The 16,510-nt window shown below is 43.8% G+C and overlaps 2 protein-coding genes across 9 annotated transcripts in view; one reads left to right on the forward strand and one right to left on the reverse strand.

Annotated features, from left to right (window-relative positions):
• LOC133617559 (deoxyribonuclease-1-like) overlaps positions 1-16,510 on the forward strand; it is a 241,866-nt gene that overhangs the window by 44,117 nt on the left and 181,239 nt on the right. The gene's annotated exons all lie outside the window — the stretch shown is intronic.
• cnga3a (cyclic nucleotide gated channel subunit alpha 3a) overlaps positions 2,405-16,510 on the reverse strand; it is a 44,864-nt gene continuing 30,758 nt past the window's right edge. The window contains exons 2-9 of one of the 3 annotated variants that reach the window (XM_061977585.1): positions 9,746-9,878; positions 8,198-8,287; positions 7,896-8,039; positions 7,760-7,819; positions 5,129-5,299; positions 4,952-5,053; positions 4,775-4,881; positions 2,405-4,700 (exon numbers count right to left, since the gene is read on the reverse strand). In XM_061977585.1, the coding sequence (XP_061833569.1) occupies positions 3,304-4,700; positions 4,775-4,881; positions 4,952-5,053; positions 5,129-5,299; positions 7,760-7,819; positions 7,896-8,039; positions 8,198-8,287; positions 9,746-9,846 (2,172 nt within the window). In that variant the 5' untranslated portion in view covers positions 9,847-9,878 and the 3' untranslated portion in view covers positions 2,405-3,303. Of the gene's footprint in view, positions 4,701-4,774; positions 4,882-4,951; positions 5,054-5,128; positions 5,300-7,759; positions 7,820-7,895; positions 8,073-8,197; positions 8,288-9,745; positions 9,879-16,510 lie in introns of all 3 variants that reach the window. The other 2 variants (XM_061977584.1, XM_061977586.1) reach the window with 2 other exon arrangements.

Genomic DNA, 16,510 nt, shown 5'->3' on the forward strand with positions numbered 1-16,510 from the left:
TACTACTGTAGTACCATTTTCCTACCACTCCATTTCCGACTAAAACATTTTGCCGAAGATAGCATGCAAGCTATTTGAGTTAATTTGCCAGGTATACACCTCAGTGTCGTACATTTTGTTATTTCACTAACGCTAACTGTAACCTTGTTATTGTTAGCATGTTAGATTAGTAATGTTAGCATGCTAGCTTTGTTTTTTATAGCTAATTTAGCAGGTATACACCTTCGTGTTTTACATTTTATTTCACTAATGCTAACTGTAACCTTGTTATTGTTAGCATGTTAGAATAGTACTGTTAGCATTCTAGCTTTGTTTTTATAGCTAATTTAGCAGGTATACACCTTAGTGTTGTACATTTTTTTATTTCACTAATGCTACCTGTAAGCTTGCTATTGTTAGCATGTTAGAATCATACTGTTAGCATGCTAGCTTAGTTTTTATAGCTAATTTAGCAGGTATACACCTTAGTGTCGTCAATTTTGGTATTTCACTAATGCTAACTGTAAGCTTGCTATTGTTAGCATGTTAAAATAGTACTGTTAGCATGCTAGCTTTGTTTTTATAGCTAATTTAGCAGGTATACAACAGTGTTGAAAATTGTGGTATTTTACTAATGCTAACTGTAAGCTTGTTGTTGTAAGCATGTTGGAATAGTACTGCTAGCATGCTAGCTTTTTTAAATAGCTAATTTAGCAGGTATACACCTTAGTGCCGTAAACGTTATTTTACTAATGTTAACTGTAAGCTTGCTAATGTTAGCATGTTAGGATAGTACGTTAGCATGCTAGCTATTTTAGTTAATTTGCCAGGTGTACACCTCAGTGTCGTACATTTTGTTATTTCACTAATGCTAACTGTAAGCTTGCTATTGTTAGCATGTTTGAATAGTACTGCTAGCATGGTGGCTTTTTTTTTTAGGTAATGAAACAGGGAAATACAGTGCTATAGTATCGCCGATGCTGATTCGATACTTCAATTTGCCTTGAGTTAGTTGATCATGACTGTGATAACGCAGGAAAAAATATTGAAATACAAGTTTTATGACAAAATGCAACTGTACAAAACAATGTATTGGTGTAGAATTAATTAATCACTTAATTGAATAACTTCCTTCTGCAAAATAACAATGTAAATATAAATATATGAAGGAACTACCATTAATAACTTCCAGTGCAGGGAGATATTTGTTAAACAAAAATAGAGAAAGAGAAAGAATCAAAAGAGAAAATGAAAGAGAAAGGAAAAAAACAAGCAAGAGAGTGGGAGCGAGAGAGCAAGAGAAGGAGAGGAAGCAAGAGAGAAGAGAAAAAGAACGAGAAAGAGAAAAAGCAAGCAAGGGAGCGGGAGAGAAACAGAAAGAGAGGGAGCAAGAGAAAGAAAAAAAAGAGAAAGGGAGAGAGACCAACAGAAAGTGAGAGATTGGAGAAGAGAGCCAAAGAGCAAGTGAAAAAGCAAAAGAGAGACAGAAAGCAAACGAGAGAGCAAGAGAAAGAGAGAGATCGGAGGAGATAGGGCGAGAGCAAGAGAAAAAAGAAAACGAAAGAGAGAAAGCAAATGAGAGAGAGCAAGAGAAAGACAGAGAAAGAGAGAGAGAGAAAAAAGAGAGAGAGCAAGAGAAAGACAGAGAGAGAAAGAAAGAGAAAAGAAAAAGAGAGGGAGCCAGACAAAGTGAGAGATCGAGGAGAGAGAGCGAAAGAGCAAGAGAAAAAAAGAAAGAGAGAGAAAGCAAACGAGAGAGCGAGAGAAAGCAAGTGAAATAAATAAAAAGAAAGAGGGTGAGAAAGCAAATGAAAGAGAGCAAGAGATAGACAGAGAAAGAGAGAGCAAAAAAAAGAGAGAGAGCAATAGAAAGTCAGAGATTGGAGGAGAGACAGCGAAAGAGCAAGAGAAAAAAGAAAAAAGTGGGAAGGCAAACGGAGAGAGAGAGCAAGCAACAGAAAGAAAAAGAAAGAGGGAAAGAAAACAAATGAGAGAGAGCAAGAGAAAGCGAGAGAGAGCAAGAGAAAGAGAGATCGGAGGAGCGAGAGCAAGAGAAAAAAGAAAAAGAAAGAGAAAAAGCAAATGAGAGAGAGCAAGAGAAAGACAGAGAAAGAGAGAGAGAGAAAGAAAGAGAGAGAACGAAAGAGAGAGAACAAGAAAAAGAGAGAGAACAAGACAAAGTGAGAGATCGAGGAGAGAGAGCGAAAGAGCAAGAGAAAAAAGCAAAAGAAAGAGAGAGAGCAAATAAGAGAGAGCAAGAGAAAGAGAGAAAACTGAAAACTGGTATGGTTTAAAACGCGAGAGGTTCCCATCCCCAGTCCCCTTCCTGCCTAGCCCCGATGCAAGTGGACTTGGACACTTCAGTGGAAAGTACACTTTTATCTGGACCGTCACCAGAATTTGAAGGAAGATCCCTCCATCTTCTTCTGCTTATCCGGATCAGGGTCACAAGGGCAGCAGTGTCAGTATGGAAGTCCAGACTTCCCAGGTCAATGACCACCTCTTCCAGTTCTACCTCGGGGGACAACGAGGCGTTCCCAGGCCAACTGCGAGACACAATCCCCCCCAATGTGTTCTAGTTCTACCTCCTCCTGGTTGCGTATACCAGGAACACCTCAACAGAGAGGCACATACGGACTAAACGCCTGTGGTTCTACCAGGAGCTCCTCCTAGATGCTGAGCTCGTAACCTTGTATCTGAAGGTAGGAACGAAGATCGCTATGATGAATCAAGAGCTTTGCCTTCCGGCTCAGTTCTCTCTTCACCACAATGGTCTGATGCGGCGAATCCAGTACTGCAGACGCTGCACCGATTCACCAGTGAATAAGATCTCAAGATACTTGAACTCACTCCCGACCTGGAGGCTGCGATCCACCATTTCTGAAATGTCGAGGTGCTGGGTTTCATCCCAGAAGCTCCACACTCATCTGTGTACCAACCCAACAAAAACGCCGGTGGCCATCAGGTGAACGTCCTCTACAATGAGCAGAGATCCTAATGCCTCCGAACTGGACTCCCTCAACACGTTGGCTGACTTCAACTCCAACATATGTGGTCCTGTTTTATTTTATCTATAAAATGACAGAGTAGACAAATACAGTGAGTAGTGTCATGCAGTTTTGGGTATCAAACGGTATCAAACGGTATCATTCAGGTTTTTTCAAGGGGCTGCAAAGAAGGACTGTGCTACTTTTAAGTCTATGAATGAAAAGCTTACTTAATATTTGTGATTTTTAAGCATTTTGCATGACAAAGTTGGTCTTGTGGAGTTTGTACACAATTTGAAATCGTATAAATAAACGTCTTTCACGTGTCTCTCCGGTGTTACTGGACTTTCTTGTCCTTGTCAGCCACTACTTCAGACAGGTGCTCAGGTTTGACGGCCTTCACCTTGGCCTCCATCTCCGTGACCCTCTGCTTCATCCTAGTCTGGCTGGAAGTGAACTCGACCATCAGCTTGGCAAACTTGGTCTGCATGACGCCCAGGTTGTCCTGCAACTTGTCAATCTTCTCCTCCAAGTCTTTGGGGTCGGCACCAGCGTTGGCCACTGCCTCGTCGATGAGGTTGTCTTTCATGAGGATGGCCTTTCCCTTCTCCTCCAGGGCCTTCTTGGCGTCTGGGTACTCAGTGAGCGCCTCCACCAGGTCGTCCTTTGAGAGAGCAAAGAGGTCGGAGTAACCAACACTTCTGATGTTGGCAGTTCTCCGGTTCCCCGCCTTGCTGCCCTTGATGCCCAGAATACTGATTTCCCCAAAGTAGGCACCATCACTGAGCACTACAAACTGAGTGACTCCATCATCGGCCACCACGGCCAGCTTCCCCTCCTTGATGATGTACATCTCCCTGCCGATGTCTCCCTTCTTGCAAATGTAATCACCAGGACTGAAGACTTGAGGCTGCAGCTTGAGCACCAGCTCGATAAGAAGTCCCGCCTCACAATCCTGGAAAATGCGCACTTTCTTTAGTGTATCCAAATGGACATTAATGGCGATCTCGGCCTTGAGCTTGTCCGGTAGGTTCTTCAAGACCTCCTTCTCGTCGCAGGTTTTCTTCTCCGTCCACAGGTAGTCAAACCACTTGATGACCCTGGCCTCCAGGTCTTTGGTGACCTTTCGGAACTGCATGTACTGCTTGATGGAGTCGATCTTGGCCTGGAACTCGGCGCGGGAGGCGTTCATGTTGGAGATCATGGCGCCGACATTACCGACGATACTAGCAAAGATCAGTACACCGGTGAGGAAATCGGCGATGACAAAGAGGTACTCCACGTCTCTCACTGGTGCAGGCGTTTCCCCGATGGTGGTGAGGGTCAGCGTTGACCAGTACAACGAGTAGATATACTTCCTGGCCAGGCGACCGTACTCAGGATGGCTAATGTTGGGATACACCCAAGTGTCCGACCCAAAACCGATGGTTTTGGAGATGGCAAAGAACATGCAAGCGTTCCAATGGATGATGACGAGAATGTAGAGTACAAGATTGCTGATACGGAACATGTTGGGGAAGCTGGTCCTGGTTTCTGTCCTCTCGAAGAACTCAAAAAGCCTGGAGATCTTGCAAAGGCGGTTGAACCGGAACTCGGGGTTGTTGTAGCCAAATTTCAAGAAAAGTAAATCGGTGGGGATCATGGAAATCATGTCGTACTTGAATTGAGAGGTCGTCCTGTATTTGTTCCTTAGCTTCTTGCCGTCCTTCACCAGCAGGCCTTGCTCCAGGTAACCTGGGGAGCAAACACCCGGTCAAAGGTCTGAAACTGAAAGCGGACACTTTCACGTGTATGCTGAAGAATCTGACCTGTTCTGGACCTGACAAACGTGTCTGTGTAGTAGATGAAGTCTGCGGTGTAGTCCAGGAAGATCCAGAGTTTGGTGAAGCGTTCCTGGAGTTCGTTGAAACAGGCTCTAGAGGACAAAAGAGGCTTTTGCAGATCTTTGTGTTCGCAACAACTGAAGGTGAAGGAAAAACAAATACCTGGTAACAATCATCATGAGGTTGTAAAAGACGGGTCCGGCGATGACCGTGAGCCACCTGTAGTATGTGTCGGCTGCTGGGTCCATGATCCAGATCTCCTTCCTGGAAAAAAGGCAACATTCATTCATCCTGCCGCGAGGTGACCTACAAGCGTCATGACAAGTCTTCTATACTTACGGAGGCTCCTCCTTCTTTTTATCATCTTTTTTATCGTCCTTTTTATCATCCTTCTTCTCCTCTTTCTTCTCATCTTTCTTCTCCTCTCCCTTTTTGTCGCCATCCTTCTTCTCGTCCTTCTTCTCATCATTCGTCTCCTCTTTTTTGACCTCTTTTTTGTCCTCCTTTTTGCTAAGAAGTGTCATATATTTGTTTGCGTTTCACTCTTTTATCGGGCAAGAAGGGGTACGGGTGAAGTCTATGAATGAGGGTCTACCACAGGGATACACCAAGGCTTCTGCAGGCCGGGATCCGCTTTGGTGGGATTGGTGCAGATCATGTCCAGCAGATGGCAGCAAATAGCTCTTCTGATATTTACCTCTAAAGGTTATTCCGGAAATAGCCTGACTGAACCCGTTAGGTGACGCTAGAGCGTCTTAAAATTTTGTAAGGAAACAAACTTGCACAAAGAACTGTTGTGAATAGGGAAGCACATCATTCGGCGTGGCTACGAGCTATGCTATTGCTGCAAAGAACCATATGGCACAAACCACAACTCTTTTGTACAAAATCTACATCTGGTTTATAACAAAGACAGGAAGGATTCCTAAAGGATCGGCACCGGGTTTGGAGCTAGCTCGGGAGGATTGGTGCAGATCATTCGTGTCCAGCAGATGGCAGCAAACCTTCCAATACATACCGTACCTCTAAATGTCTTCCCAAATTTGCAGAACTAAAACCATGGATTGGTTGCTTTTACCTTCCAGAAATTGTAGTATAAATAGGTGTAACTGAATAGACCAGGTCAGAAGGGTTCTTAGAAGATCGTCTACAGGTTCGGAGCGAGCTTTGGAGGATTGTAGCACATCATACGTGTCCAGCAGATGACAGCACACCTTCCAATACCCACTGTACCTCTAAATGTCTTCTCAAATTAGCAGAACTAAAACCATGGATTGTTTGGTTTTAACTTATGGAAGTTGTAGCATAAATGGGTACAATTGAATAAACCAGGTTGGAAGGGTTCTTAGAGAATGTTCTCCAGGTTTGGTGCTTGCTTTGGAGGATAGGTGCAGATCATAAGTGTCCAGCAGATGGCAGCAAACCTCTTAATAGATAGTCTGTACAAAATCTACTTCTGGTTTATAGCAAAGACAGGAAGGATTCCTAAAGGATCGGCACTAGGTTTGGAGCAATCTTTGGAGGATTGTAGCACATTATACGTGTCCAGCAGATGGCAGAAAACCTTCCAAGACATAAGTACCTCTAAATGTCTTCTCAAATGAGCAAAACTAAAACCATGGATAGGTTGCTTTTACCTTCTTGAAATTGTAGTATAAATGGGTGTGACTGAATGAACCAGGTCGGAAGGATTCTTAGAGGTTCGTCTCTAGGTTTGGAGTTAGCTTTGGAGGATAGGTGCAGATCCTACGTGTCCAGCAGATTGCAGCAAACCTTCCAAGACATACCGCACCTCTAAATGTCTTCTCAAATTTGCAGAACTAAAACCATGGATTGGTTGCTTTTACCTTCTGGAAATTGTAGTATACATAGGTGTAACTGAATAGACCAGGTCGGAAGGATTCTTAGAAGATCGTCTACAGGTTCGGAGCTAGCTTTGGAGGATTGTAGCACATCATACATGTCCAGCAGATGACAGCAAACCTTCCAATAACTACTGTACCTCTAAATGTCTTCTCAAATTAGCAGAACTAAAACTAAGGATTGTTTGGTTTTAACTTCTGGAAGTTGTAGCATAAATGGGTATAACTGAATAAACCAGGCTGTAAGGGTTCTTAGAGAATTGTCTCCAGGTTTGGAGCTTGCTTTGTAGGTGCAGATCATAAGTGTCCAGCAGATGGCAGCAAACCTCTTAATAGATAGTCTGTACAAAATCTACTTCTGGTTTATAGCACAGACAGGAAGGATTCCTAAAGGATCGGCACCAGGTTTGGAGCTAGCTTTGGAGGATTGTAGCACATAATACATGTCCAGCAGATGTCAGAAAACCTTCCAAGACATAATGAACCTCTAAATGTCTCCTCAAATGAGCAAAACTAAAACCATGGATAGGTTGCTTTTACCTTCTTGAAATTGTAGTATAAATAGGTGTGACTGAATGAACCAGGTCGGAAGGATTCTTAGAGGATTGTCTCTAGGTTTGGAGCTAGCTTTGGAGGATAGGTGCAGATCATACGTATCCAGCAGATGGCAGCAAACCTTCCAAGACATACTGTACCTCTAAATGTCTTCTCAAATGAGCAAAACTAAAACCATGGATTGTTTGGTTTTAACTTCTTGGAAGTGTACTGGAAAAGGGTGTAACTGAATAAACCAGGTAGGAAGGGTTCTTAGAGAATTGCCTCCAGGTTTGGAGCTCGCTTTGGAGGATAGGTGTCCAGCAGATGGCAGGAAACCTCTTAATAGATAGTCTGTACCTCTCAATGTCTTCTCAAATTAGCCAAACTCAGACCATAGGTTGGTTTTATTTTTTTTAAACTGGATGTATCAAACACGACTTGCACCAAGAAGACTTTGACTCAGGTGAAAAAACGAGACCAAAAATGGGAATAAGCGACAAGCTAAACTATAAGGAGCTATCATTGTGACTGTGTTCTAGGAGTTCTACCTCTATTATCTAATAAAACTTACTCGTCTGTGTTGTTGCAGTTGTTCATGTTGTAAGTAGCTAACGGCCACTTACTAGCAAGACTTCGGAAAGAAACGTTGCTTTGTTAAGCTTCGTTAAAGTTGTCGCTTGTTGAACAAATGGACGACCGCTACTCACTTCTTCATGTTTAGGGCTTCGTTGGGCCCCAGGGAGTGGCCGTTGCTGTCCCGGCTGGACATATCTTTGAGCTCCGGGCCTCGGAAGCGCTCCAGGAAAGAGTCGTGCCTCTCTGTTACCTCAGGGTTCATTCTGCTAAAGACCCTGGTGCGCAGCATGTAGAAGAAGTAAGAGAGCCTAGAAGGTCAGAGAGAGTCCAGACAGAAGAAGAGGAGGTGACATCCATCTAGGCTGGCAAGGATCCAAGGGGTAAGGACTACTGGGATGTTCACTAACTTGCTACTAGTTAGTAGGACTGTTACCTGGCCATCGCCCCCTGACCTGTGAAAGCATTTCTTTTGGACTTGGAGGACAGCGCCCTCTCGAAGTTCTCGTCACAAAGACGGTGAGACCTGGAAGACATCGGACAGAGAGTAGTAACTAGCAAAATGTGCTAGTGACATGTTAGCTGAGTACAAATCAGAGAAACGTAGTTCACGATGCTCGGCAGCTACATTTTAGCATTTAACTTTCAGTTTCGATACCCAACCTCGGTGGACAGAATCATGAGAGACGGGCGACCACTTTAGAGATTGCGCCAACCTTTGATAGCTTGTCACTTTTTAACAGTGCTGGTCTTGAATCTGTTTTGTAGAATGAATTGTTAAACCGGTTTTCAGGAGGACACATACATATACACAAACACACATATATATATATATATATATTTATATACACCTGCTCAGTGGCCTTGTGGTTAGAGTCTCCGCCCTGAGATCAGTAGGTCGTGAGTTAAAACCCCGGCCGAGTCATACCAAAGACTATAAAAATGGGACCCATTACCTCCCATGCTTGGCACTCAGCATCAAGGGTTGGAATTGGGGGTTAACTCACCAAAATGATTCCCGGGCGCAGCCACCGCTGCTGCTCACTGCTCCCCTCACCTCCCAGGGAGTGAACAAGGGGATGGGTCAAATGCAGAGGACACATTTCTCCACACCTAGTGTGTGTGTGACTATCATTGGTACTTTAACTTAACTTTAATACACACACACACACACACACACACACACACACACACACACACTATATATATATATACATATATATATAGTGTGTGCGTATATATATATTTTTTACTTTTCTGAGTCTCATTTACATTTGCAAGTCCGAAACTTTAGAAGGCAGTATTTTATGTTTGTTTTTTTGCGCCCTAAAAAGTGTTAATACTGTATTATACTTAATACTTATTATACTTATTACACACCAGATGTTTAATTGTAATGTGCATCTATCTTAGTTGTGGGTTTCAAAAAACCCACAACTAAGCTAATGCTAATCAGTAGCATGTCAATAGCAAAGTCAAAAGCATCAAGCTAGCGTTTTTTTGTTGTTTTTTTTTTTAGAAAAGAGGAGCCTCACCTAATTCACGTTTTTTGGGTTCAGTTTGAAAATTGCAACATTACCAAAAGGCAGTTTGGCTGAGTCTGCTCTCAGTGCTGCTGGAGTGATTAACAGGGGCCGGCGCGCAACCTCGATTTTACGTGAATCAATCGAGATTTTACGTGTACAGACAAAAAAAAAACTTATTTGTTGTCTCGTCTCTCGCATCAAAAGCTCTTTTTCCCACCAGTCAAACACTAATTCACAATAAGAGCATGGTCGAACAAAAAAAAAATTTGCCTCCGAAAAATTGAGAACACTTTATCAATTACAGTAAAATCTGTGAGTTTTAATAAGCAGCTCGCATTGTAGTTTCCAACATCAAAATGCTGTTTTTGTTATGTGGAGGGCCCCCAGGACCGGGTTCGCCCAGGGCCCCTTAATGACGAGACACGCCCCTGGACAGCATGTGCAACCGCCCGACTCACCCGCTGTCTCCATTTTCGATGACGGCCAGCTCCTCGTCAGAAGTGGGACTGGACAGGCGGTGTCTGGTCGAAAAGGAGATCTCACTGTTGACTTTTGCCATGTTGTCGGTCTTGATGCTGTAGTTGTGTGGCCCTGCGGATAAAGACATCGATTTAAAAAACAGACTTATTGACTTCAGCATGTCAAGTGTATCAGCCAATATTTACATTCACCGGTGGTTCTCAAACATTCTTCCACCGAGTACCACCTCCGAAAAAAAACACCATAATGACAGCATTCAAATACTGTGGCGTAGTAGGCCCAAGTATTCATTAAAAATAAGTAGGTTTAATATTCTGGCCACTGTAACATGTGGACTGTGACGCAACAGTTTGTTTACATGTACAACTTTCTCCAACGCTGCCACGGAAAGACGTGTTTTGTGCCATTCCTTCTTTGTCTCGTTTTGTCCACCAAACGTTTTATGCTGTGTGTGAATGCACAAAGGTGATCTTTGGTGATGGTATTGACTTGTATGGAGTGCTAATCAGGCTTATTTGGTCAAGCTAATCATGCTAACATGCTATTTCAGCTAGCTGTATGTACATATTGCATCATTATGCCTCGTTTGTAGGTGTATTTGAGCTCATTTAATTTCCTTTCCTCAAGTCCTCTGTGTTTAATTTATATTTGCATGTCTCATTACACATTATCTGATTGTAATATTGGCTGCATTTTTAATAGTTGTTTGTGCGCCAAGTTGTTCCAGACCACAGCAAACGTCACCATTTTGTTCCAGACCACAGAAAATGTTGCAATGTTGTTCCAGACCACAGCAAACGTTACCATTTTGTTCCAGAACCCTGTAAACATAACCATTTTGTTCCAGACCACAGCAAACGTAACCATTTTTGTTCCAGACCATAGCAAACGTTGCGATGTTGTTCCTGACCACAGCAAACGTAACCATTTTGTTCCAGACCCCTGCAAACGTAACCATTTTGTTCCAGACCACAGCAAACGTTGCGATGTTGTTCCAGACCACAGCAAACATTACCATTTTGTTCCAGACCCCTGCAAACGTAACCATTTTGTTCCAGGCCACAGCAAACGTAACCATTTTTGTTCCAGACCATAGCAAACGGTGCCATGTTGTTCCAGACCACTGCAAACGTAACCATTTTGTTCCAGACCACAGCAAACGTAACCATTTTGTTCCAGACCATAGCAAACGGTGCTATGTTGTTCCAGACTATAGCAAACGTTGCCATGTTGTTCCAGACCATGGCAAACGTTGCCATTTTGTTCCAGACCCCTGCAAACGTAACCATTTTGTTCCAGACCACAGCAAACGTAACCATTTTCTTCCAGACCATAGCAAACGGTGCCATGTTTTTCCAGACCACAGCAAATGTTACCATTTTTGTTCCAGACCGTAGCAAACGGTGCCATGTTGTTCCAGACCATAGCAAACGTAACTATTTTGTTACGGACCACAGCAAACTTAACCATTTTGTTCCAGACCCCTGCAAACGTAACCATTTTGTTGCAGACCACAGCAAACATAACCATTTTGTTACAGACCACAGCAAACGTAACCATTTTGTTCCAGACCACAGCAAACGTAACCATTTTGTTCCAGACCATAGCAAACGATGCTATGGTGTTGCAGACTACAGCAAACGTTGCCATGTTGTTCCAGACCATAGCAAACATTGCCATTTTGTTCCAGACCCCTGCAAACGTAACCATTTTGTTCAAGACCACAGCAAACGTAACCATTTTCTTCCAGACAATAGCAAACGGTGCCATGTTGTTCCAGACCACAGCAAACGTTACCATGTTGTTCCAGACCATAGCAAACATTACCATGTTCTTCCAGACCACAGCAAAAGTTACCATTTTGTTCCAGACCCCTGCAAACGTAACCATTTTGTTCCAGACCATAGCAAACGGTGCCATGTATTTCCAGACCACAGCAAACGTTACCATGTTCTTCCAGACCATAGCAAACGTTGCCATTTTGTTCCAGACCCCTGCAAACGTAATAATTTTGTTCCAGACCACAGCAAACGTAACCATTTTCTTCCAGACCGTAGCAAATGGTGCCATGTTGTTCCAGACCACAGCAAACGTAACCATTTTGTTCCAGACCATACCAAATATTACCATGTTCTTCCAGACCATAGCAAACGGTGCCATGTTGTTCCAGACCACAGAAAACGTCACCATTTTTTCCCCAGACCACAGCAAACGTTGCAATGTTGTTCCAGACCACAGCAAAAGTTACCATTTTGTTCCAGACCCCTGCATACGTAACCATTTTGTTCCAGACCACAGCAAACGGTGCCATGTTGTTCCAGACCACAGCAAACGTTACCACGTTCTTCCAGACCATAGCAAACGTTGCCATTTTGTTCCAGACCACAGCAAACGTAAACCGGCTTGCAAAGATCGTAATAAATCAATTAGAAGAAGACAGCCTGCCGTTTCCTCTAACTTGGACACACACATCTATGTCAGTCATTTCCGTGTTGGTGCCTTTTATACAAAAAGTGAAAAAAATGCCAGCTTTTACAGGAAGTTTAAACATATTTTTAAAAGTTCGGAGATGTGTTGGAAACGTTTTGCCTGAAGGAGTAAAATGTCGATCAATCCGTAACAGGGTGCTTCATTAAGCATTTTTCCTAGCCCCTTCCTGCTCAGTCACCGATAAGAATGTAAAGGCAAATTCCCCCCCGAGATGCTTTGCCCCTTTCCCCCCTAGATTTTAGCGACGCCAAAAACTTTCGACATTTCTAACTTGGCTCCACAGTTTCGGATGCGGGTTAGAATCGGTACAGATGAGGATGGTGACACCATAAAGTACCACATGGGTCAGCACTTATTGGCACTTATTCGTGGTGGGTTGAGCCTGTCGGCCAAAACTGCTCCTCGCCATCACCGACGGAACTGTCATTACTTGACTTTAAATCTAGTATGTACAAAACCCAAAACCGGTGAAGTTGGTACGTTGTGTAAATGGTAAATAAAAACAGAATACAATGATTTGCAAATCCTTTTCAACTTATATTCAATTGAATAGACTGCAAAGACAAGATATTTAATGTTCGAACTGGAAAACTTTTGTTATTGTTTGCAAATATTAGCTCATTTGGAATTTGATGCCTGCAACAAGTTTCAAAAAAGTTAAGTTAAGTTAAAGTACCAATGATTATCACACACAAACTAGGTGTGGTGAAATGTGTCCTCTGCATTTGACCCATCCCCTTGTTCACCCCCTGGGAGGTGAGGGGAGCAGTGGGCAGCAGCGGTGTCTGCGCCCGGGAATCATTTTTGGTGATTTAACCCCCAATTCCAACCCTTGATGCTGAGTGCCAAGCAGGGAGGTAATGGGTCCCATTTTTATAGTCTTTGGTATGACTCGGCCGGGGTTTGAACTCACGACCTACCGATCTCTGGGCGGACAGTCCAACCACTAGCTGGCACAAGTGGCAAAAAAGACAGAGAAAGTTGAGGAATGCTCGTCAAACACTTATTTGGAACGGGCTACTTGGGAACAGGTGGGTGCCATGATTGGGTATAAAAGTAGATTCCATGAAATGCTCAGTCATTCACAAACAAGGATGGGGCGAGGGTCACCACTTTGTCAACAAATGCGTGAGCAAATTGTTGAACAGTTTAAGAAAAACCTCTCTCAACCAGCTATTGCAAGGAATTTAGGGATTTCACCATCTACGGTCTGTAATATCATCAAAAGGTTCCGAGAATCTGGAGAAATCACTGCAAGTAAGCAGACCTTCGAGCCCAAGCGACATCAGTGTGTAAAGGATATCACCACATGGGCTCAGGAACACTTCAGAAAACCACTGTCAGTAAGTACAGTTCGTCGCTACATCTGTAAGTGCAAGATAGAACTCTACTATGCAAAGCGAAAGCCATTTATCAACAACACCCAGAATCGCCGTCGGCTTCGCTGGGCCTGAGCTCATTTAAGATGGACTGATGAAAAGTGGAAAAGTGTTCTGTGGTCTGACAAGTCCACATTTCAAATTGTTTTTGGAAACTGTGGATTTTGTGTCCTCTGGACTAAAGAGGAATAGAACCATCTGGATTGTTCTAGGCGCAAAGTGGAAAAGCCAGCATCTGTGATGGTATGGGGGTGTATTAGTGCCCAAGACATGGGTAACTTACACATCTGTGAAGGCGCCATTAATGCCGAAGGGTCATACTTGCCAACCTTGAGACCTCCGATTTCGGGAGGTGGGGGCTGGGGGGCGTGGGGCAGGGCGTGGTTGGGGGCGTGGTTAAGAGGGGAGGAGTATATTGACAACTAGAATTCACCAAGTCAAGTATTTCATATATATATATATATATATATATATATATATATATGTATACACATATATATACATATATATATATATATATATATATATATATATATATATATATATATATATATATATATATATATACATCCTGAAAATATCTTAAGGAATATAACATAACTTGGCTTCTGAGAGCTTCAAAATGTAATGAATAAAATGCTAAAGTTGTTGATAAACAAGCAATTATTTAAATAATTAAATATGGTCATTTTAAATGAATTATTATGATCATTTAAAATTAATTATTTCAAATATGTTTATTTTAATGTATAATTCTATGGCTGGATGTAATAAGGAGTCAGAAAAAATACAAATAAAAATACAATTAATTTTTGATGTTTTTAGCAAAATATAGTAAAAATGTATTTAATTTTTTGTTTTTTTAATTAATAAATATATTTATTTTTAGGTAAGATAAACATAATAATACAATTCATCTCTAGTCTGGATGATTTATTTCTTGTCACCCTGTTGTCCTCCCGTTGTGAAAAAAGGCTGTCCTCACTCAGGTCCGCATGGAGCTGGAGGGGGCGTGGCCTCCAGCTCCGGCTGAAAATCGGGAGATTTTCGGGAGAATATTTGTCCCGGGAGGTTTTCGGGAGAGGTAATGAATTTCGGGAGTCTCCCGGAAAATTCGGGAGGGTTGGCAAGTATGTAAAAGGGGAGGAATTTAATAGAGTGATCTATGTTTGTCTGTTGCCATCTCCTGGTGAATGTTGGCTATAGCGTACTGGGGTTACTTTTTGGTTGGCCAACGATTTACGTGGTGTTGCGCACCTGACGTCAAGTGTGTGAGTCTGTTCTGAAGTCTCCAGTAAAGAGACGTACTTCATCACCTCGCCGGTTTATTGCCTCCAACTCAATATATTACAACAACATTGCTCCATGCGGACCCTCCAGGTCCGCATGGAGCTGGAGGGGGCGTGGCCTCCAGGTCCGCCTGAATTTCGGGAGATTTTCGGGAGAGGCGCTGAATTTCGGGAGTCTCCCGGAAAATCCGGGAGGGTTGGCAAGTATGCGAAAGGTACATACAGGTTTTGGAGCAACATATGTTGCCATCCAAGCAACGCCAGGGACCGTTCACTCAAAACATACATTACTAAATGATTTATTAGGGCCCCAATCTAGCCAGGACTGCTGCCACTGTCACGTGGCACGCTCTGAACAAAGGGTGTCGGCGTGTACGTGCCGTGGCGACAACACGTCCAAGAAAGCTTGCGGGTCTTTCCGAGAGTCTCCACAGTGCGAGCTAAAAATAGCTCCTCCTTATGTCCTTAGCGCTAAACAGGATCAGTGCTCTGTGTGTGAACGGTCAGCGCTGTCTTTAAAATAAGTCAAAGCTTACGGCTCGCTGCGTTGCCGGGCGAATATAGCAGCCCTAAGTCCATTAGGAGGCTCTTTGGGAGCACATAGTTACAGGCTGCAGGCTTTCCTCCGCCTCGCACCGTACGTGTAGACTGCACGAGTCCTCAGGACGGGTCGTCAAGACGCCATGTCTCGTCTTTACAGTCTGATCTTTGTCGGGGGTTTGTCACTATTTGGCTAGCAACGTTTTCCATCCATCCATCCATCCATCTTCTTCCGCTTATCCGAGGTCGGGTCGCGGGGGCAGCAGCCTAAGCAGGGAAGCCCGGACTTCCCTCTCCCCAGCCACTTCGTCCAGCTCCGCTTGGAGGATCCCGGGGCGTTCCCAGGCCAGCCGGGAAAGATAGTCTTTCCAACGTGTCCTGGGTCTTCCCCGTGGACTCCTACCGGTCGGACGGGCCCTAAACACCTCCATAGGGAGGCATTCGGGTGGCATCCTGACCAGATGCCCGAACCACCTCATCTGGCTCCTCTCCATGTGGAGGAGCAGCGGCTTTACTTTGAGCTCCCCCCGAATGACAGAGCTTCTAACCCTATCTCTAAGGGAGAGCCCCGTCACCCGGCGGAGGAAACTCATTTCGGCCGCTTGTACCCGTGATCTTGTCCTTTTGGTCATGACCCAAAGCTCATGACCATAGGTGAGGATGGGAACGTAGATCGACCGGTAAATTGAGAGCTTTGCCTTCCGGCTCAGCACCTTCTTCACCACAACGGATCGATACAGCGTCCGCATTACTGAAGATGTCGCACCGATCCGCCTGTCGATCTCACGATCCACTCTTCCCTCACTCGTGAACAAGACTCCGAGGTACTTGAACTCCTCCACTTGGGTCAGGGTCTCCTCCCCAACCCAAAGATGGCACTCCACCCTTTTCCGGGCGAGAACCATGGACTCGGACTTGGAGGTTCTGATTTTCATCTCAGTCGCTTCACTCGGCTGCGAACCGATCCAGCGAGAGCTGAAGATCCTGGCCAGATGAAGCCATCAGGACCACATCATCTGCAAAAAGCAGAGACCTAATCCTGCAG

The sequence above is a fragment of the Nerophis lumbriciformis genome, linkage group LG18, assembly GCF_033978685.3.
Source record: "Nerophis lumbriciformis linkage group LG18, RoL_Nlum_v2.1, whole genome shotgun sequence".
Taxonomy (NCBI): Eukaryota; Metazoa; Chordata; class Actinopteri; order Syngnathiformes; family Syngnathidae; genus Nerophis; species Nerophis lumbriciformis.